Source organism: Hipposideros armiger, unplaced genomic scaffold (assembly GCF_001890085.2).
Source record: "Hipposideros armiger isolate ML-2016 unplaced genomic scaffold, ASM189008v1 scaffold_102, whole genome shotgun sequence".
Taxonomy (NCBI): Eukaryota; Metazoa; Chordata; class Mammalia; order Chiroptera; family Hipposideridae; genus Hipposideros; species Hipposideros armiger.
Genome location: NW_017731452.1, coordinates 3,870,879 through 3,893,074, shown reverse-complemented (window position 1 = coordinate 3,893,074; position 22,196 = coordinate 3,870,879). Strand labels below are relative to the sequence as shown.

The following is a 22,196-nucleotide window of genomic DNA, read 5'->3' as shown; positions in this document are numbered from 1 at the left end:
GGCCATGCCCCTTTCCTTTAAGGGTACGCATCACTTCTCACAAACCATTGACCAGAACTTACTCAGTCACATGGCCACACTTAGATGCAAGGGAAGTTGGGAAATGTAGTCTTTATTCTAGGAAGTCATGTGTCCAACTAAAAACTCTAGTACCTGGGAAGAAGGTGAGAGCAGGTATTGGGAAACAACAAGCAGTCTGTTGCAGACCTCTTCACCAGCCAACTCTGCCCTTTACAGCCCCGACGGAGACCTGTCATGAGCAACCACACAGCTACCCACATTCTGAACTTCGCCCTGCGCTCTGTGCTTGGGGAAGCTGACCAGAGAGGTTCCCTGGTGGCTCCTGACCGTCTTCGGTTTGACTTCACTGCCAAGGGAGCCATGACCACCCAACAGATCAAGAAGGCTGAGGAGATTGTTAACGAGATGATTGAGGCAGCCAAGGTAGGTTGGATTATGTATAAGCTCTTGGGTCATGAACCTCACTCCTTCCCACATCATCACTTTCTGTCCACAGAGCTTCAGCGGCCCGAGTGCTCTCAGTCTGTCGTACCATATTCTGTCCTGCACCCAGATTTGCTTAAAACAATGATTCTCAAACTGCACTGGGTAGGGTGCAGCGATGGTGTTCAGTGGAGGGGCCTTCGGGCCTCTGGGGAGGGGCAGAGAGAGGACAGCCAGAGCTCTTCTAGTTATGTCTGTTTTACATTTAGTGCATCCATGTAAGATTTGGTTCACAGTTTAACACAATATTTTTTGGAAATTTTTATTTCAGTGCCTTCTCTCAGGAGGCTCAGGGCACATGACAGGCGGAGCTGGGATTAGAAACCCAGAGTCCTGCCTGCAAGACCACATGCTGCCTGGTGCTTCCTGCTGTACCTCCAGAGAAGACCTTTTCCCAGCTTTTTTTTCTGTCTCCTTTGCATGCAGCCCGTCTACACCCAGGATTGTCCCCTGGCAGCAGCTAAAGCCATTCAGGGCCTGCGGGCTGTGTTTGACGAAACTTATCCTGACCCTGTGCGAGTCGTCTCCATTGGGGTCCCAGTGTCTGAGCTGTTGGATGACCCCTCCGGTCCTGCTGGCTCACTCACTTCTGTTGAGTTCTGTGGGGGAACGTGAGTACCTTGGGGGGAGCAGTAGAGGGGGTCACCGGCATTACCCTTGGAGGATGTGGGTACTAGACCAACTCTTGTTTATTTAAGGTTGGAATGATGTCCTCGGAAGTGCACTTGGCAAACAGTATTCCCAAGAATGTTAGCATCCTAGTGCTCGTGTCTGACGTGAACATTCCCTGGGTTTGTGATGAAATGTTCTTCCTCAGAGAAGGAAGCACTTATCACATAATTGTTTGCTCTTGTCCCCTGGGCTGATCCCAACAAGAATCAGGATTCTTGGCCTGTGAATTCAGGATCCAGCAAGGCCTTGGAATGCCCGTCAAGCTCTCTGACCCGGCCCCGTTCCATTCCTGGGACCTCATTTAGCTCCCTTTGTCAATTTGAACGGCATCTGGGGAGTTAACCCCATTGTCGCAGAGCCTTTGAGTCAGGCCCCATGGTAGGCCCAGCTCAGTTTTGCTTAGGATAACCAATTATTTCTGCCAACTTAGATTCCTCTATAGCATTTGGAACCTCCATGGGGTCTTTTTGGGATGGGCATGGTGGCCTTGGAAATTCCTGTTTCTGAGGGAAGCCTGGTGAAAACACTCTTAAGGCCATGGTAGAGCCCATCCAGGACCTACCGCCGCACGCCTCAGGCAGGCAGGGAGCAGGAGGGCATGTGGAGGGTGGCGGAGGGATCTGGGGGACCAGGTTCCAGGCCTCCCTCTGTCCAGCTAAGTTAGGCCTTCAGATGAGTCCCACTTCTGCCTTAACTCTTTGCGTGACACTCTTTAGGCACAAGAAAACAGCTTTCAGCAACTTTATGCCACCCTCTCAAAATGACTGAGTTAATGAGCATTTGAGGTTCTCTGAGCAACTGGGGAATAAAACCTATTTGTTTAAGGAGTTGTAAGATTTCAAAGGTAATCTCCAGTGAGCTGGGATAGAAGAATACAGCTTATGTTCCACCAGAGAGAATAAAAAACATGCATGAATATAGAGCCCATCAGCAGTAACACTGTATTGGGTGTTAGGGACTACAAAGCACTTTCATGAATCTTTACAACAGCCCTATGAGGGAGCATTACCCCTATTTTATACACGATGAAACTGAAGCTCAGAAAGGTGGTGTCTTTCTTAGTTTCACAGTGCTCTCAGCTCCAGGCCCCTTCCTAGCCAGCGCTGGATTCTGAAATTACCTTAACAACATGAAGGGCCTTTTCCCACTGCCCCCTTTAGGAGCTTCCATTGGAGCGACTTACCTCGGAGGGCTCTGGGCTGGGGAGCCAAGGGCTCCCAGAATGCAGTGGGGGGACCAGGGCGCATGGGCTTCCTCATCACCATGGACTTTGTGTTCTGCCGTCAGGCACCTGCAGAATTCAAGTCACGCGGGAGCTTTTGTGATTGTGAATGAAGAAGCTATTGCCAAGGGCATCCGGAGGATTGTGGCTGTCACAGGTGCTGAAGCCCAGAAGGTGAGCAGATCACACTGGTTTGTGGCTTATTCGAACAAGGCATGAGGAGTCCAGTCACGAAATCCATCATGCAGATGGTTACATGGCTGCTGTAGTCAGAAGTGGAAGTACAGAGCTACTACCCCCAAATATCCTCTAGTTACCTTGCCTTGCAGAAGAAAGCCACCAGTGCACAAGATTTCATAGCAATCTTATGTTCAGCCTTTAAAAGTATATGTAAAAAATAAAAAGTATACGTAAATCCTGCCTTCTACCTGGTAATATAGCTGTGTCTAGGAGGATAAGCCAGAGTTTTGCTGTGGCTTCCAGTGCCCCCAGGACTTACCCACATCTCCCTAGGGGTACATGCCTAGTTTGAAATGCACGGAGTATGGGGACAGCTGCTGTGGGGGTGGGGACTCTAAGCTTGTGCCTGATGTGTGCTGAAGCCTGAAGGGTGATAATTTCCTGGGGTGAGGAGGGCTTCCGACTCATGAGTTTCTGTTTACCCCCTGACGCTGAGTTAGTGTAGCCTTTCTACTAGCTGGGCGTGTGAGGAAGGTGCTCCTTTCTGGGGCATGAGGCTGCACACACTTGCCTCCCTGAAGGAAGAGAACATTCTGGCATCCTGGGGATGTGTTGTTCCATAGCCTGCCATCAGTGTTGCCCATAGTTGTTTAGAGACAGACTAGTGACGCTGACTGTTACCTGGAGTTTGCAACTCTGATTGTCCCCGTCCCAGGCCCTCAGGAAAGCGGAAAGCTTGAAGAAATCTCTCTCTGTCATGGAGGCCAAAGTGAAGGCCCAGACTGCACCAAACAAGGACGTGCAGAAGGAGATTGCTGACCTTGGTGAGGTAGGAGTAGCCAGCCTCCTTCCTGACTCAGGGCCTGCTCAGTGCTGGATCCTAGGCCTGGTGAATCAGACACTTCCTGTTCTTGAAGAACACTCAAGTCCTGGTTCTCAGTGCAATGGGCCTTTGGATGGACATGTATTGTCATGCAGTCTTGCAAAGGGGACTCCATGGATCCTGGTCCATGGACCCCTAGAACCTGCCTACTGCCCCCGTTGCCAGTGGCAGGGGAGCCCATTCCAAACATGAGTGGGCACTGGTGTAGAGGGAGTTGGGGAGGTGTCATGGGTGCCCACAGTTTCCAGGCTTCCTGGTGTTAATATTTGGGGGCTTCCCATAAGCCCTTCACAGGCTGTATTCACTGCCTGGTAGGGGCCAGGTCTTACAAGAGTCCCAGCTGTTTTTTCTGCCTCTTTCTCTCCAGCCCTGCTCGTTACAACTGCTGTGGTTACTTGTAAAGTGACTGGTCTCAAGGCCAGTGGATACCTTTTTGTTTTTTGTCGGGGAGGACTTTAGTGTTCAAAGCCAGAAGGGTGGAGTGGGCTGGAGCCTCATATCCTAGCTCCTTGTGGTTCAGATCTGAATGGTTTTCTGGTTCTGGTTCTAGGCCCTGGCCACTGCAGTCATCCCCCAGTGGCAGAAGGATGAATTCCGGGAGAATCTCAAATCCCTGAAGAAGATCATGGATGACCTAGACCGGGCTAGCAAAGCCGATGTCCAGAAGCGAGTGAGTACTAGCAGTGCTGCTGGCTGGAAGGGAATCGAGCACTGACCCAGCAAAGGCTGTGCAGACTGCTGTCTGTTTCAGTCTGAGCCCTTGACCTGAGACCTCTCTTCTGGACCTCCTTTCTTGCAGGTCTTGGAGAAGACAAAGCAGCTCATTGACAGCAATCCCAACCAGCCCCTCGTCATCCTGGAGATGGAGAGCGGCGCCTCAGCCAAGGCAATCCAGGGACTGGGGTTCCAGATGCTGCTCTGTGCCTGTCTTCTGCTTGTCTTCTTCTCTCGGGGGCTTCAGCCCTCAGTGGCTGAAGTGTGAGCTCTGTGGCTCTGAGTGGAGTAGTCACCTGAGGTCCCACTCCCTGGGATTAAGGTTAAGCTGAGTCATGGAGAGTTCTGGTGGCTGGAGAGCTACAGCTCCTGGAGATGGAAGGCAAACCTTAGAGTCAAGAGTGCAGGCCAGGCCCTGTGCTTGGCTCCTTCTCTATGCAGGCTTCTAGGACCAGCACCTGCTCTTGGAAGGGGCCTGGGGATGGGGGCCAGGGAGTGCTCTGAGAACCGAGTTCTGCAAACTCGCTGGAGAACATGGTCCCCTTCCCCAGGAACATGGCTTGATACAAGGTTCTTCCACAGGCCCTGAACGAAGCCTTGAAGCTCTTCAAGACACATTCTCCTCAGACGTCTGCCATGCTCTTCACAGTGGATAATGAGGCTGGCAAGATCACATGCTTGTGTCAAGTCCCCCAGGTCAGAATGTGCTGCGTCCCTGTAGGATGTGGTATGGTGTCTGTAGCTTTTCTGAGGAAGCTCGGTTCTTACACTTGTTTTTACAACCCCTATGTGCATTTTTGTGCAACTGTTAGAAATGGCCCTTCTCCTGCCCACCTGTTGGTCACCTCCAGCACCTCTTCCCCTGTGGCCCTCTCCTTGGTGGATGCATTTAACTGTGCTGGCGGATACCTGGCCTTGCCACTTAGTATGCCTTGTCCTGGCTGTGAAACCAGTACGATCTGCCTCCGCCTCCAGCAGCATCACCCAGGGCAAGAGTGGGTATCGGTGGTTCCCATATCCTTTTTCTTTCCCTTACCTCCATGCCTCCCTCCATCCCATCCTCTGTCCTGACTCCCACTTCGCCATCTCTCTTCCAGAATGCAGCCAACCGGGGCCTGAAAGCCAGTGAGTGGGTGCAGCAGGTGTCAGGTCTGATGGATGGCAAAGGTGGTGGCAAAGATGTGTCTGCCCAGGCCACAGGCAAGAACGTGGGCTGCCTACAGGAGGCGCTGCAGCTGGCCACTTCCTTTGCCCAGCTCCGCCTGGGAGATGTGAAGAATTGAGGGGAGGGGCAGCTTCCACTGGGAAGCATCTCCCCCACACTCGGAAGCATCCGTCCAGCTAGGAGCTGTCCACCCACCACAGGAACATTTGAATTTTGGGACCTTTAAATAGCCCCACTCTGTCCTCCTAACCCAGCAGTAACTGGAACTAACTTGGGTGTGGCCTGTGACTCAATGCCTATGTTACATTTCTGCCTGGAGCCCTACACAGCAGCGCCATCTGTCTAGAACCACTATCCTAGGATTGCTATTTATCATCGTCATGCTCGTGTCTATAGATAGTTCTCTGCAGACCCGATGCTGTGGGTCTGCAGGAAGGAATGATTTTTGCTGCAGAGAATAAAAGGACCACGTGCAATACTTGATGATACCATGTGATCTCTCCCCTCCCCTCCACACCTTCATAAATGCCTATGGTTCCCTGGGTGTAGAATAAATGCTGTGGCTTCTGGTTGCAGTCCTGGCTGAGCCCAGACCCAGACTCCTCTGAGTTTTGGGAATGGCTCCCAGGACTGCCTCAAGACATTTGTGGAGATAGCCCACAATGGCAGGGTGAGATGGAGAGAGGCATTCATCACTCAATAGAAGATGAGCCACAGGGCTGAAGAAGCAGAGAGAGGCTCCTGTCTTGGAGTCTCAGGCCCATGTCCCTCTTCCCCTCCCTCTTGAGGCATTCTGATGCAGGAGGTATTCAGTTGTCTCCTCCAGTTCCTTTGCCCACTATTCCTGCTTCCTTGACCCTAAGATGGACGTGAGCACGGACATCTTACCCTGTCCCTGAAACAGGTTCACCCAAATCTGAAGAAAAGTTGGGTGTGGAAACTGGTGTGCAGGGAGGTTAAAAGTACTGCTTACCCTTACCAGCTCCAACTGATTTCATGTCCCTTGGGTATAGCAGGCTGGCTGTGGGGTCCAGGGTCACACTCCTGCTGAAGTGGAGTGAGGAGGAAAAGCAGGTGGATTCTGGGAGAAGCAGCAGAGGCTAGCTGTCACAGACAGACGGAGGGTGCTGAGGTCCTGGCTTCAAGAAGCACATGCCAGGTGGGGAGTGTTAGGGACACAAAGAGTTTACATAATCCCGTGCAGAAGAGAGATCATTCCAATCATTCAACAAGCATTTATGCCAGCCAGGGCACTGAGGGCACACCCTCAGTCTTGAGTGACCAAGACAAAAGGACACTGCCTTCTTGGGCAAGACAGTGGGGAACACATAAAATCGTCACACAAGTAAATGTAACGTTAAAATAATTGCAACCTTCATACGTGAAAGGAAGAAGACAGTTGCCCAGGTCCTGTAGGCTAGAGCTCAGGCCCCACTTACGCAGGCCTGCCCGGTGCGTCCATTAATCCATGGAGCCCTGGGAGTCCTTCACCGCGGGCCCGCGGGCTCTGCAGTGCTTGCCCTTCTCCCTCCAAAACGATAGAGGGCGGTGCGGCGCTGCCGCCGCTGTCCCGACAGCCCTCACGAGGGCTCAGCGGAAGCGGCGCGCACGCCTGGAGCCGCCATGCCCGGGGACCACCGCCGAATCCGCGGGCCCGAGGAGTCGCAGCCGCCGCAGCTCTACTCGGCGGAAAAGGAGGAGGAGCCCGCCGCCCGCGACCCGACGCGGCTGCGACCCGTGTACGCGCGCGCCGGGCTGCTGAGCCAGGCCAAGGGCTCGGCCTACTTGGAGGCGGGAGGCACGAAGGTGCTGTGCGCCGTGTCCGGCCCGCGCCAGGCCGAGGGCGGCGAGCGCGGCGGCGGCCCGGCGGGAGCGGGCGGCGAAGCCCCTGCCGCGCTGCGAGGCCGCCTCATCTGTGACTTTCGCCGCGCGCCCTTTGCGGGCCGCCGGCGCCGCGCGCCCCAGGGAGGCGGCGAGGAACGTGAGCTGGCGCTGGCCCTGCAGGAGGCGCTCGAGCCGGCGGTGCGCCTGGGCCGCTACCCCCGCGCGCAGCTCGAGGTGTCGGCGCTCCTGCTGGAGGATGGAGGCTCGGCGCTGGCCGCGGCGCTCACGGCCGCCGCGCTCGCTCTGGCGGACGCGGGAGTCGAGATGTACGACCTGGTGGTAGGCTGCGGCCTCAGCCGCGTGCCGGGGCCCGCGTCCACCTGGTTGCTGGACCCCACGCGGCTCGAGGAGGAGCGCGCCGCCGCCGGCCTCACCGTGGCGCTCATGCCGGTTCTCAACCAGGTGGCCGGGCTGCTGGGCAGCGGGGAGGGCAGCTCCACCGAGAGCTGGGCAGATGCCGTGCGCATGGGCATCGAAGGCTGCCAGCGCCTCTACCCCGTACTGCAGCAGTGCCTGGTGAGGGCTGCCCGCCGGAGGGGCACCGCTGCCCCGCCCTGAACCAGAAGTCTGAGCCACGACAGACACCTAGGACCGTGCTGCCGCTCCCCAAAAGGACCTGCACCGTACGTAGGCTTCCAGACTGCGCGGCACCGAGAGCTCAGAGCACAGGAGTGGATCTGGAGAGCCGTTCACAGAACTGATGCACTGGACAGCTGTGTTGGAGTGATTTTTTTGCAGACTGTTCCCGTTAAAGATACTTTTCTACTTGAATTGGCTGTCAGCTCCCACCTACTTGAAGAAACCTGCGAATGAATGCACCCTGACTCCCAAGCTGTAAAGGACTTAAGCTGGGCTTACCAGTAAAACAAGACTAGGAACTACTACTGCCTTGTAAGGATGTAACCTATGCAGGCCAGCCAGTTACTCCCTCTTGTGTAATTGGGCTGCTTTTGAGACAGTGGGGGGCTGGGCCTTCTAACTTAATCTGAGATTAAACAAAATCCTTTTTATATCAGAAAAAGACTTCTTTGGTGGTTCTTGGTACAGGATTTAAAAGATACAGAATTTAAAAGCAAGGCTTTCCTGAGTTGGGTAGTGTGTTCTTGGACTCCTGGTGTCAGGGGCCTAGGGACAGCATTGTCTTAAATGTGTCGTGTCCCTTAGCCTAGCATGAGCAGAAGACACAGGCCGAAACGCAAGGAGCTGCAGGGGTGTTGTAGGGAAAAGCGCTTTGGAAGAAAAGCTGCCCCTTATGCACCAGAGTGAGCACGGCCAGTGCTGAGGTGTGAAGAGAGTAGGAAGGGTTGTGTGACCCCAGAAGCCTTCTGGGTGCACCCACAGCATCTGGTTTGGTACTGAGCAAGTCCACAGCTCAAGATTGGGCTGGAAAGGGTTTGACTCGGTAGAAGCTAGATCTCATCCTTCCTTGGCCATGGGCAGGGCTACACAGCCAGAGGCCTCCTCCCCTGAAGTGGGAGTCCGGACTGGCTTCATTATCTGGTGTCTCTTATCCAGCCTTGGTTTCTGGGAGAGGGCAGATGAACTGCTGGGAGTGAGAGCGGATGTTGGTAGTCCATGTGCACCCTAGTTATTCTGTAGGGCAGAGCCGGCCTGGCTAATTGACCATAAGGGTGGGATCGTCCCTGTGTGGCTCCCGAACCCCGTGGGCTTGTGCTCAGGTCTGGGTTGGAGGAAGGCAGGGCAGCCTGGTCCCTTCTCTGTGTCTCAGTTTAGTGTGAGCTTCTGAATTTGAGTGTCTCGGGCATGCTTAGCTTCTCTAGGAAGGGCTAGCCTGGGACAGTCCAAGGACCAGAATGAGGCTGAGACCACACCAAGAATCCCTGACCAGGGAAAATAAATACAAATTTAATTTTCCTCCTTTTGGCGTAATACACATTTCCAGAGCAGATCTGAAATACAAAGTGTCACCAGCAAGAGACAAAATAGAAACAGGATGGAAAAAGGATACCCCTATTCTGAAGGATGGTTTTGTAGGATGGATGGGGCATCTGGAACCAAAAGGGGTTATGTGAGGCACAAGCTGAGGACCTTAAAGCTCAGTTTCAGACAAAGGGACGGTAGGATATTTCCTGTACACACTACCGAGACTGGAAAAAGCTGCCTGGGCCCGATGCTGCGGTATGCTCCTCACACAGACAGGACTTGGTGGGGAGTGGGGGAGGGGGGGCGGGCTCGTGAGGGGAGAAGAGCAGTCGGGGCTGATGGTGCTCCTGGGGGGCCGTGTCTAGCTGCCCCTTGCAAGACTGGGCCCCAGCTTCATGAGGATGGTGAGCTGGTCCTGGGTAGTTGCAGGCCTCCTCTCATCCCTGCCAGCTCCAGGACTAGCATCTGGAAACACAACCTCCAAAGCTAAAGCCGCTGTTACAGGGAGGCTTCCTGGCTGGTCTGGTGGAGCTGTGCCTCCACTTCCATTGCCCTCACTTCAGATGGGTGCCTCTGGTTCACAGGTGCCACTAGGAGGTCTTCAAAAAGTCACACAAGGCAATACAGGGAGCCACCCGGGAAGGTGCCTAGAGCAGATAAGCCTGGAGGGGTTCCAACCTTCTACTGGCTGCCCTCCTGGTCTAATGCATGATTCTTCACCTGTAGGAAAAACAGAAGCAGGACTCTGGCCGAGAGGGCTGAGAGGCATTGTATGGCTAGGAAAGGGAGGGCCATCTGCTAACATACCCCAGTCTCCCCCCACCTCCTTTTCTTGTCAGGTTTGAAAGATAAGTGCTATTCTAGATTCTTCTGAGACCTGGGAACCCAGAACCACCAGACAAAAGCATTCTCTCCATCTAGCCCCGTCTTCCCAGTTGTGACTCAGGCCTGGGTGGCAGTACAGGGCCCTCGAGCTCAGCAGGCCAAGGGGCAGAGCTGGCAGGTGGAGGAAGGAAAGCATGTCACTGCCAACTCCCCAGCAGACCCAGCCTTGCTGAGATGCGCAAACAGCCGTGGGGGCTTGGCACACCTCAGGGACAACCAGTAGGGGAGGAGGAGGCTATGGTAGGGCAGGGAACATTCAGGCCCTTCAATCTGCACAAAGGTCTATTATCAGATCCAGATTTGGATATTCTCCATCCAGGAAAGTATGTTTTCCACAGCTTTCCTGGGGAGCCTGGTACCATGTAGACAGCTTAAAGATGGGCAGCAAGTAGGGTCAAGAAAAGGGCAGAAATATGGGTTTTAACAAGCTTACCAGGTGGTTCTTAGGCAAGGAGTCTGGGACCATGAGGCATACCTGTGACATTCCCTCTACAACTCAAGGCATCTCCCTACCCCCTTCCAGGAGGGGATAGCATTTCAGCTCAGGACTGGCCCAGCTGAGCCGACCAATCCTGAGTTGAGAGGATAAAAAGCAGGGCACAGCCCATCTGGGTGTTGCCTGTGGTGGATGTCATGCCTTCCGCAACCATTGTGGGCTCCCGCACAAACCCGAGTCCCTCCCTTGCTCATAGGCCTCAGGACCCAAACACAAGGGTGAGGATGTGGGGAGGCTCCAGGCCACTCACTGCTTCCTCTGAGTCTGTGCTCTCCTTGTAGCTGCCTGCCTCTGGATGGGCCCTCGGGCCCCTGGGCTCCTGCTGGGGTTCAGTGGTTCTGCGTGAGGAACCGTTATTTCCAGGGACCCTGTTTTCTCCACTTTTCTCTGTCCCTGTGCAGGGAGAGTCATCAGTTAATGGCTGGGTTTGGAAGCCCCTGCTGGCCCCAGAGAGGCCACTTGAAGCCCATTACTGCGTGGGGCTTGAGAGGACAAGGTGGGCTTGGGCTGGGACACTCCTCTGTCTCCAGTAACTACTGAGTGGGTGGGAGTCAGAACAACCTAGAAGCCACAAGGATCCTCAAGCCACAGGAATAGCCAGCTACAGGGAGTGTGGGATGGTGTGGTGGGGAGGAACCCTGCAGACAAGGAAAGCCCAAGGCAGGACTCCAGGTGCCCCTGGTACCTTCAGGAGTGGGAAAAGCTTGAGCCCACTAAGAGTGTGGGGTGCCCAACCTGAAATCTGGTCCCTCTGCTGGTCCATGTGTTCCAGAATCTCCAATAGGTGATCCACCTGGGCTTTGATCTGGCTCAGTTCCCCCCTAATGGAGTGCAGCTCTTCTGCTTGGACTGTTGAAAGAGCCCCCAGAGTTGGTATCTCACCAGGCCCAGGAGGCAGAGGGCAGTGGTGCCAGGGCTCCCAGGCCTGCCCTCACTGCTAAGGACTGCCCAGGTCCTCCCTAGCCCTTCACTCACAATTGATCTGCCCTGGGGCCCGGTGGCTGTTCCTGGGGGCCTTGTGGGGACTGAAGCTGCTCTTGACTCCCATGCCCACATAGGTTTTTCGGATCTTGACAGGCACGTGGTTGATGAGTGGTGGGATTCTCTGGTATTTATACACTCTATGGGACAGGACAGAGAGGGTCAAGCCAACCAGGCCCACCTGTTTGCCCAGAGGAAGGAGGCAGGACCCACTCACCTGTAGGGGACATTGTCCCTGTACATCTCGTAGTCCAGGTCATAATTACTGCTGCTGTGGCAGAGACACATGGAGAAGGGGTCACTGTCCAGGGCCAGAGTCCTTGCCCAGACTGCAGTTTAACTTGGGGAAACAGGTATACAGCTTTTCCTTAGAATCCCAGGAATCTCCACTGGAGGAGCCCCTAGGGACTTGACCAAGGTCACTTTGGGGGACCATAGTAAACCAGCTTCCCCGAGTCTGGCCTATGATAAGAGGCACTTCCAGGTGACTCCAGGTGGCAGGAGGGGGACAATTGCCCACAGGTTTCTGGCCAGCCAAAGCAGGGCCCTCCAAAGCCTCCTCTGCCTGCCCCAGGCGCTGCTGACATTCTGGAACTTAGTCTGGCAAAGGATGAAAGGCAAGAGTTAAGTCGGGGCCCAACCCACTGTGGGGATGTGGGAGCCTTTAATCCTTGTGTGGGAATCGCCAGGAAGCGGGGCCAGGCACTGGCAGGCCAACAGGACAGGGTTAGGGGTGTGGCCAGGCCAATTTGCCCTTTGCTCCAGGCTGGGAGAGAGAGGGCGAACCTGGAAGGTTCCAGGCTCTCAATGCGGGGCCTCACCCTCTTCTCTCATGCACCATCACCTCCAGGGAACTGGCACCCAGGAGGCATGGGGAGATCGGTGGAGAGGGACAACTGGGTTCTGGCCTGGGCAGAATGGCCCTGCGGGGACACAGCCACAGGAGCTTCAGGTGCTACCTGCGCCCGGGGCAGGGGCGGGTTATGAGTTGAGGGGAAAGGGTAGTGATATGCTGGGGGCAGCAGTTTCTGAAACAACTTTCTGGTACTGTGCGCCCACGACCCAGCTCAGCCCCAGCCCGCGAGAGGCAATGACTATGGGGCCACTGAGGCGGAATGGAGGACATTCGGGGGCCCCACGCGGGCCCCAGACCTGCGGGTGACATTTCCGGCCACCCTCGTCTCCGCTTTCTGGCTTCATGCAGTCTGGGTGGGCGGCCCGGGAACCGCAGGGAGCCTGATTCCGGCGGTAGGCGGCCTATACTTGGAGAAAGGAAAAGGAGCCAGCGGAGCGAAGGGAGGGCCGGTACCCACCCCCGGGGCTCTGCGGGGTCAGGGTCTGGAAACAGGCAGCCCCCTGACGCCCAGGAACGACCCAGCAAGGACAGAACTCAAGATGGAAAGTCTCAGCGGAACACCGTCGCTGAAGGAAAAAGCTCGTTTGTTCTGGCTGCCTTGGGCTGGCCGGAGCCCCCTCCTACTGGCTGGGTCAAAACTTGGTTAGAAACCAGACACCGGAGGCAGCGAGGAGGGGAGTTGCGGTGCTGTGGTTGACAACCTGAGTTGCTGCAGCGAGGCTTACTCCACCGAAGCATTGGTGGTTCAGTGGTAGAATTCTCGCCTGCCACGCGGGAGGCCCGGGTTCGATTCCCGGCCAATGCAGAAGTATGCTTATTTTTCTACTTTCTTACATTTTTCCTAAAACGGTGTTTTAAAGTAGCCAAAAATGAATGGTAAATGGTATTTTACTGACCACTGAGCATAGACTTGGGAGCTGCTCAAATTGAGACAGGCAGGATGAGAGGGGCTAGGATTTCAGCCGCATGCACAGCTACAGCACCGCTTGCTTGCTGTAGACAAGGGGGTACTTCCTGGTCTGGAGACCTCCCTGCTCTGCCTCCTCCTATCCCCCATTCGCCAATTATCAGTCAGGGCTGACGGCTGTGCTCTGGGGTTTATGGGCTTGCCCCTTTCTCCCTAAGGGGCAGTGGCCTGGTCGCAGGTACACAGCCACCTCACTCCCCTGGTCTGGGTTAATGGTTACGGTTTGCAAGCCGGGACTTAACCACAAAAAGAGAAATAAAATGCACCTTCGAAATGGCGCTGTGAGCAGAGGTCAAGCCACCTCCTCAAGTGTCCTCAGGACCAGGGGCAGAGGTGGGGGTAGGAGGGCAAGGGGAGGGGACCTGGGGCAATCTTTCCACCACAAATCTTTTCCCCCAGGTTGACAAATTCCATTTTGAGGCCCAGATCACGTGGCCTGGACTTGACCAGTTTTCGTGAAAAGGTCATCCAGCAGCTCAGCAGCCACCAAGCCCATCCCCAACCTGTTCCTCCTCTGGGCACCATCTCAAGAGGCCAGAGCCACCCACTGCTGCCCCAGACCCACGCTGCCTGAGACCCCAAGGAAGTGCTTCGTTCTTCCCACTGGAGTCCCCTGGGGACAAACGGCTCTTAAGGAGGTCACCCCTGCTGTGAATGCTGGAGCCCCACTAAATAGAGTCTGATGCGCTGTGGGACAGCTGTCATCACTCCCCATTGCTTCCCCGTTCCCACACTTGCACCTCTCAGAGGACCAAAAGGACTGGCTCTGAGCCTGCTGGGCAAGGGGTTGGTGGTGAGGGAATATGAAATCTGAAAACCGTGATTAGAACTGAAGAACTGAGTAAGGGGTTCACTCAGCCTTCAAAGTGGCCATGTTAAAAAACATGTGCGAGAACCACTTACCTCTCATCAGACAGATAATTGCAAAACTGTGTCAACAGGCACCCCTAGATAAGAGTCTCACACATGAGACAGCCAACCAACATACCACATATACAGCTCTGCATCACCGAGGAAGTGCAAGTTTTAAAAAATATGAGTTACCCACTAGTAAACATCTACTCATAGCCCAAAACAAATGCAGTGACAAGGCCACTCACGCTGGCATTTACAAGGTGCCACAGACCCTCCGGCTGCCTCTGGCAGGGAGAGATTTGGCCTGATCTCTCTGGAGGTCATCCTGGAGACGCAGAGACTTGTCAGAGCAGTCCCCAACCTCGCTCCCCTGCCTAGCCCTGCCACCCCACTTCCGGGGACATGAGCTGGGGCGAAATCCAAAAGAAACCGGAACCTTCGGCACCAGGGTGTTTACACGGGTGCTGTTCCTAAGAGCAACCACCTGTCCACTGCTTCCCCACCTCCCCCACCGGCAAACCGGAAACCACCCAAACGCCCACAGGAGGACCCCAGAGCTGAGTTCCGTTGTCACAAATGCCCACCTGAGGGACAAAAGGGCCACCATGTTCACACACACCGTCATTACGCCTGTGAAAATGGCACGTTGGCTGGCAGAGGTTGGTGAGCTCCTTTATGAAAATGTTTAAAGGTTTCTTGAAAATTTCTTTAAGCGTCTCCGGTTAGGGGCAAGATTTCATTCAGAAAGATTCCCATTTGTTACTTCCCAAACATCTATACCTAGAAAAAGCCCCCAAGTGCCCCCCAGGCGAGGCTCCCCTGGGAGGACCCACGCCCCCTGACTCCAGGGGGCAGGTGGAGGCACCCTCTTCTGCCAGGATGGTGGCTGAGCTACATCAGCCAGAAGGGGCCTTGGAATGAGCTGGGTCAACTCCCTCGGTTTACAGACAAAACATGAGGCCAAGGGAGACATGACCTCCTCAGGTGCCACAGTGAGTAGGATGGGCAGCTTGAGCTGAGGCCCATGTTCCGTCCCAGGAGTACCCAGAGCCCCAAACAAGCTGGGGACCAGTCTCCCTCCCCGGCAGACTCACCAGGAAATGGCTGTGCCCCACCGCCTCTTCTGTCTTGTCTGGGCAGGGCCGGGCTTGGGCTCTCTAGCCATGTCTAAATCTGAAGAGAGAGCAAGAGAGCAGGCAGCGAGTGAGAGGAGGGAGGAAGGGAGGGAGGGTACAGGAGGAAGGACGGAGCGCACGCGGGCCCTACTTGCTTCCTGGCTGGCCCTTCCCTACTCCTCAGCTCTGAGACGGGCAGTGCCCTCCGAGAGGCAGTAATGGACAGCCCAGCCTGGCCTCCTACAGACCCTGGGCCCACCTACCCAGAGCTGGGCTCAGCCTCCAGAGGGGCCATCTGCATCCTCAGGGGGAGCATGAGGTTGAGATGAAATCCCCAAAGAGAAAGGAGGGTGCCTCACTGTTCCCTTCAGACCCCACACGTGTAACAACCCCATTGCCCAGGTCCTGGAATTTGGGGGTGGTACCTTCAAAAGACAGGAAGGGGGATGTCTGTAATCCTTGTGTCCTCTGAGGAGACACCCAGCCCTGGTCTGAGTTAATTCTCAAGTGTTCCCTTGCTGCCTGTCTGCCCACCCACTTGCCTGCCCACTGCCAGGCCCACGCCCCACAGCTGCCTCTGGGCTAAGTCACTGGGCTGGCTGCATCTGAAATGGCCAGAGTGCTTTGAGTGAGAAACCAAGTGAGCAGCAGGCCTGGGCTGGGGAGCAGATACCCTGCTACCCTCCCTCAGTGGGGGAGTCAAGAGCCAGCTGAAGCCAATTCAGAGAGCTGAGAAGTCAAACAAATGCAGCCATCTGTGTACCAGTCATGGGCAGATTGTCTTGTTTCTGGGCTCCTTCAGCATTCACTACTCGAGAGAATAGCTCTATATCCATGGGAGATGGAGGGGAATCCTGCTCACTGCTGTATTCCTCCTACCACCCACTCAGGACCCGGCACTTAGTAGGTGCTCAGTTGATGCCTGCTGAATACACGAAAGGAACTCCATTGAATCAATTCCGGTTTTTGTTTATGGGTTTGTATCAGACCCTAGAGTTTCACCTATGACTTCGAGGCCCCTCCTGGAGCCCACCCCCTTTTCCCTAAAGCTATGGTTATTATCCTCGGCCCACTTTGACTGTCAAGACAATAATAAATGTGAGCCTTCTTTTTCTATTCTCAAGACTTCCTGCAACACAATCACCAAGGGCACCTGCCTGCTGTGGTTAGGAGACTTGCAACAGTGTCCCTGAGGTGCTGACGATCCAGATCGAGTGTTCAACTGGGAGGAAGTTGGAGATTCTGCGTCCCCATTTCTCCTGCATTCATGATTCGGATTCATCCATTCAAGAACATGTTAAACAATCGCCCATGCACCAAGGTAAACACCCGCACTTCCCTGTTGTCTGGTTTTCTGTCTGTTCCTTTCTGCCTGTTCCTTTCACATATTCATACTTGTGGTCGCTTGCACATTTACAGTGTCCAGAGGGGACAGAAATCTATACCCACATCTACCATACAGGGCAACAGTGCACGGGCACTTAGAAAAGCCTGCTCTGCCCAAGGTAGAAGAAGGCTCAGCATTAAAATAAGCTTGCCATTTCCTTGGGCTATATATCACCATTGTCCCCTAAAACTAGAAATACTCAAGAGGCTTTAATCATGAGACCAATTTGTGGGTCGAGTGGGAAAAACCATTCAATGGCCACCAGGTTGCCAATCAGGGCCAATTACCATGAGGGACTGGTGGAGTGTCTAGGAAGTTCACCATCAATGGCAAATCATGTTCAAGTGTAAGGTGGCATCTTCCCGGGCACCTGCCTCCTGCAACCCAGGGCAGGCAAGCATGGGGTCATGGCTAGGCCCCACCCCCATCAAGGGGGCTGTATTAGGCATGGTTCTCTTCCAGAGAAACAGAACCAATAGGATGCATATACAGATAGAAACAGATGTATTTATTTATTTATTTATTTAAAAGATTTTATTGGGGATTGGGGGAGGGGAACAGACAAGTAGCTGCCCTTTTGTGCTTCAGTCTTTTGTTCTTCAGTCTAGTTGTGGAGGACGGACGTCACTTCACTGGCCCATGTTGGTATTATCATTGCGCTCTTCCCGGCTGAGGCAGTCACTCACTGGCCATTGGACAGCCATTCACAGCGGCTCACGGCAGATCTTGGCAGCTCACACCAGCTGCTGGCCTCTCACACTGGCTGCCAGCCACTCACGGTAGCTCACGGTAGCCTGCTGCAGCCTATGCCATTGCCAGCGACTCAAGGCAGCCCAGCTCCAGGTTGAGCTCTTGTTCACCATGTTAGCTGTAGAGGGCACAGCATCACTGGCCCTCATGTGGGATCCAAACCGGGGCCCTGCTGCTCAGAGCTGGCGTTCCAAGCCAACTCTTAACCAACGCTCCACTTGGCGGGCCCGAAACAGATTTATTATAAGGAATTGGCTCACATGATTATGGAGGCTGACAAATCCTAAAGAACTGCAGTTGGCAAGCTGGAGACTTAGAGCCAATGGCATAGTTCCAGCCTGAAGACCATCAGGATCCAGATTCAAAAAGAGTGGAAGTTTCTGTTAGAAATTGAAAGCAGGAAATAACTGATGTCCCAGCTCAACTCAATGTCAAGCAGGAAGAGTCCCTTCTTATTCATGGGAAAGTCAATCTTTGTTCTATTCAGGCCTTTAACTGATTGGATGAGGCCCACCCACATGAGAGAGGGCAATCTGCTTTACTCAAGTCAGCCCATTCAAATGTTAATCTCATCCATTAACACCATAACAGGCTCACCAAGAATAATGTTTGGCTAAATATCTGGGCACCCCATGGCCCAGTCAAGTTGACACATAAAATTAACCATTACAGGGACCAAGTTCCAAGAAGTGGGGTGGAGTTCTTTGTTCTATATTAATCTCTCACAAAAACCCCAACACAGATTTCCTGAGGAACACACTCTCTGGCATTCCCCCAGGCTGTGAGCACTTGACTGCATGGAACACAGATAGGATAGTTACTGGGAGTCATAATGATGTAAAAAAAAATACAGCAGATGATGTAAAAAGAGAGTTCAGCAGCCATGTGGGAAGAAAGCAGAAGACTGAAAGACAGAGGCCAAACGGATGGAAGGACAAGGATAGGAAAAAGGAGAGAAGCAGAAGGGGGTGGACTTATCAAACAACAGGTCCCCAGACTTCCCCTCGCTGACACCCAACCACATCTGAATTCATCAGATGGACACAAAACAGTTCATTTATTTTTATAAGAGCTCCCAGGAAAAAAGAAAAGGGTCACTGTATCACCCCCAATATTAAAGATTGCAACCAACAGCTAAAAGTTATTGAATTCTGACTATTTGCCAGGCGTTGTGCTACAGACTTTACACCCATCATCTCATTTAATCCTCACAACAACCTTAACAGGTAGATGCTAGTAGTACCCCCATCTTGTGGAAAGGCTACTATATGCGTCCAGGGTCACGTGGACAGCAAGTCGAGAGGGGTGATGAGATCTCAGTCCCCTGCCTCACAATCACTAGTGTTCCAAGAAGTTAGAGAACTGAATTGAAGATACTCAGTGGGTTCAGATACTAGCAGAGCCTGGTTTTGTCAGCTCCTCCAGGCCATGCTGCCTTTGCACAGGGCTGTTCCATCACCCACTCTACCCTGCACAGAACCCAATAGCCGGTGAGGTCCCTGGTTAGAGTATGGGGCTGATAAACCCAGCACTGCAGGCTGGAGTCCCGGATGCACCAGGTGACTTCTAGCAGTGGACATGACTCATTCTTTTGACCACTCCACATCTGAGTCCCCTTCCTGTGTTAGAGGTATCCCCAGCTTTGAGACAGAACTTGCCTCCCATGAAAGAAGCTGAAAATGCCCCTTTCTGCCTCCCTTTCCCAGCCTCCCTTGCAACTAGGGCCTGGGCACATTACTTGGTCCCTCCAATCAGACCCACATGCCCAACTTTGAATTAAAGCTGCCGATGTAAAGAAGCATATCTCAACAATTGATGGTGGCAGTGGCAGCAGCTACATCCAGCTTTCAAGGGTGGTGGCACCTCCATCCCATGTTGGTAGTGCCAACACTGACGTTTTTGCTCAGCAGAGACAGTGGATCTCTTCCAGACCTGATCCGCCAACCTTCCAGATCTCCTGGGAAATAACCAGTACTTTCGACAAATTCCTTTTCTGCTTAGAGTTACCAGAATCAGTTTCTATTGCTTAAAACTAAGAACCTTGATTGATACAAAAATAGAACTCAGAGTGGATGGAGCAAGAAGTCCTGAGAGAAAGGGGTGGGGGAGGAGGGGAACTATGTAAGGCTGGCAACTGGGCAGAGGACAGTGAAAATCCAGCTAGTATTAAGGGACAGGACACCAGCAACCCTTGGCATGCTCTGGTGAGGCAGTTAATCCTGTGGTCCCCCAGAACAAAGTGCCCATCAAAGGCAAGGCTTTGGGGACCTGGTGGCTCCTGTCATCAAAGAGTATAAAGATTACCCTGAAGTCAAGGTCTGTTGGGCAGGGTGCTGTGCTAATGGCACCACATAGCTTAAAGGAAAGAAAGACAAGCTTAGGGGCCGGCTGAGTGGTGCGTTGGTTAAGAGCTGGCTTGGGACGCCAGAGAGCCCTGGTTCGGATCCCACATATGAGGGCCAGTGACACTGCCCTCTACAGCTAAGATGCTGAACAACAGCTCAACCTGGAGATGGGCTGCCGTGAGTCGCCTGCGACGGCTAGGCTGCAGCCCCTGCTGCAGTGGGTTGCCATGAGCTACCGTCTGTAGCCAGCAGCCAGCGTGAGCGGCCAGCGGCCGCAGTGAGCGGCCGCAGTGAGCGGCCGCAGTGAGCGGCCGCAGTGAGCGGCCGTCGAGAAGCCAGCGACTGATCTGCCTCGCCTGGGAAGAGCGCAATGATGGTGCCAACTTGGGCCAGTGAAGCAACGTTCTCCACAACTAGATTGAAGAACAAAAGGACAGCAACTTGTCTGTTCCCCTTCCCTCAATTCTTCAGTGCTGTTCCCATCCCCCAATTCCCCGATAAAAATCTTTTAAAAAAAGAGACAAGCTTAAAGTCTAAACTCTCCCTCAAGGCGTGGCTAGAAAACCAGGGAGTTTTTATATCTTGCAGCTACAAGGCTAAGAGATAGTAAATCAAATTTAAAGCTTGATCAATGGTTGTAAAATGACACCAGCAGACGGCTTCACACCCTAGCTAGTTCTCTAATTGGGGAAGAGTGGAGAGCAGAGGTCATCACAATGGGGCTTTCTGGGTAGGTGTGGAGAACATAGGTACCCCCCACGCTCACACAGCCTCCCTTGTGGGCCAAAGTGACGCCTCTTGGTCATTCTGAAGGTCCTGGTGGCAGAAACACACTAGCTTTTTGCCAAGCCCATATCCCTTTCCTCCTGGGCACACATCTAGGTGGAGTTTCCCAACCTGCCTTGTAAGTAGTGTGCTATGTAGCTGAAGGGTGGCAATGATGATGGGCGGGTGGGATGTGTGCCACTTCCATGCCCATAGCATCCTCTGAGTGACCGTCCCCTCTCCTGCTTCCTTAGTTGGCCACCTGAGTGCTAACACCTTGGGTGAGCTGGGAAGCTGGGAGCATGTGCTGCAGGTGGCAGGGACTCGCTCAGCCTGAGCTCCCCTTTCCCCATGACACATGTGCAAACATGGCCAGCAGCTAGCATTTCCTTATGCAATACTCCCTGTAATGACCTTGCCCTGAAAGAGTCCCTTTGTGTGCCCCACCCCACCACGCTTCATTTTCTCCAGACTGAAATACCAAGTCAGATCCCTGCAGGCCCCAGGGGGCCAATGACTTCAAATTTGGGAGGAGGATTGAATCACCAAAAGAACCGTGAGATTTTGCTAATTTATATTGGCAAAAACTTGGCAAAAGGATTTGGGAATGGATTCTGAGCATGGAGACTGGGAAAGGAAGAAAATAACGTTACATGGGGTTAAATGTATTAATATTTAGGATTCTATGGGGCTAGCATGAATACCTGGGATGGTTCTAATTGTTTGCTCTGATGGTTGCTTGAAACCTGGACTCAGCTGTGGCCAAATAATATTAGCTAGTAGCTAGTAATAAGAATGAGAATAGCTAAGACTTACTGAGCATTTACTCTCCACCAGGCATAGTTTTAAGCACTGTGCTTATTTAAAATGTATTTATTGGGCCTGCTGAGTGGCGGGTTGGTTAAGAGCTGGCTTGGGACGCCAGAGGGCCCCGGTTCGGATCCCACATATGAGGGCCAGTGACACTGCCCTCTACAGCTAAGATGCTGAACAACAGCTCAACCTGGAGCTGGGCTGCTGTGAGTCTCTGGTAACAGCGTAGGGCTACCGTGTGTAGCCAGCATGAGAGGCCATCCAGAAGCTGGTGACTGATCTGCCTCGCCTGGGAAGAGCGCAATGATGGTGCCAACTTGGGCCAGTGAAGCAACGTCCTCCACAACTAGACTGAAGAACAAAACGACAGCAACTTGTCTGTTCCCCTTCCCCCAATTCCCCAGCATTGTTCCCATCCTCCCAATTACCCAATAAAAATCTTTAAAAAAAAATTATTTAGTTAACAAATGAGGCTTAGATGGTATAATGTTGATGAAGGAATAAAAAAATTAGGGCACAAGCTCAGCTGAGCTAACATTCACCCCGTGTTTACCAGACTCACCAGGCACCATTCCAAACACTTTAATGTACTAACTCATTTTAGTATCCCTATTTTACAGACGATGAGGCAGAAAGATGTTTTTAGGGTGACCAACTGTTTCAATTTGCCTGGGGCAGAAGGGTTTCCCAGCACGTGGGACTCTGAGTGCTAAAACTGGGACAGTTCCAGGCAAACTGGGACAACTGGTCCCCCTTGATGTTACATAACTTCCCCAAAGTCACACAGTTATTAAGTGGCAGAGCATGGCCTCACATTCAAGTGGTCTGACTTTAGACTCAAACTCTGCCTCTGCCAGTGGTTCTCGAACCTGA

The 22,196-nt window shown here is 53.4% G+C and overlaps 3 protein-coding genes and 1 non-coding gene across 4 annotated transcripts in view; 3 read left to right on the top strand and 1 right to left on the bottom strand.

Annotated features, from left to right (window-relative positions):
- Positions 1–5,818, top strand: part of AARS1 (alanyl-tRNA synthetase 1) — a gene marked incomplete at its 5' end in the record, with an annotated part of 17,993 nt that extends 12,175 nt beyond the window's left edge. The window contains 8 exons of the mRNA XM_019646411.1: positions 238–444; positions 931–1,115; positions 2,464–2,572; positions 3,294–3,407; positions 4,012–4,131; positions 4,261–4,347; positions 4,758–4,871; positions 5,273–5,818. Of these exons, the coding sequence (XP_019501956.1) occupies positions 238–444; positions 931–1,115; positions 2,464–2,572; positions 3,294–3,407; positions 4,012–4,131; positions 4,261–4,347; positions 4,758–4,871; positions 5,273–5,458 (1,122 nt within the window). The remainder of the gene's footprint in view (positions 1–237; positions 445–930; positions 1,116–2,463; positions 2,573–3,293; positions 3,408–4,011; positions 4,132–4,260; positions 4,348–4,757; positions 4,872–5,272) is intronic.
- A 1,019-nt stretch (positions 5,819–6,837) lies between these two features.
- On the top strand, positions 6,838–8,239 carry EXOSC6 (exosome component 6). Its single transcript, XM_019646475.1, has one exon. The coding sequence runs from the start codon at positions 6,964–6,966 to the stop codon at positions 7,780–7,782; it is 819 nt and encodes a 272-aa protein (XP_019502020.1). The 5' UTR covers positions 6,838–6,963; the 3' UTR covers positions 7,783–8,239.
- An 880-nt stretch (positions 8,240–9,119) lies between these two features.
- Positions 9,120–15,753, bottom strand: LOC109384795 (RNA-binding Raly-like protein). The gene is made up of 7 exons (XM_019646422.1): positions 15,689–15,753; positions 15,243–15,321; positions 11,688–11,741; positions 11,465–11,610; positions 11,225–11,338; positions 10,740–10,882; positions 9,120–9,828 (listed from the first exon to the last, which is right to left on the bottom strand). Exons 2-7 carry the CDS (start codon positions 15,311–15,313, stop codon positions 9,790–9,792), a joined length of 567 nt encoding a protein of 188 aa, XP_019501967.1. The 5' UTR covers positions 15,314–15,321; positions 15,689–15,753; the 3' UTR covers positions 9,120–9,789.
- TRNAG-GCC (transfer RNA glycine (anticodon GCC)) lies at positions 13,061–13,131 on the top strand. Its single transcript has one exon. It is a non-coding gene; the product is annotated as a tRNA-Gly (tRNA).
- Positions 15,754–22,196: the final 6,443 nt, after the last annotated feature.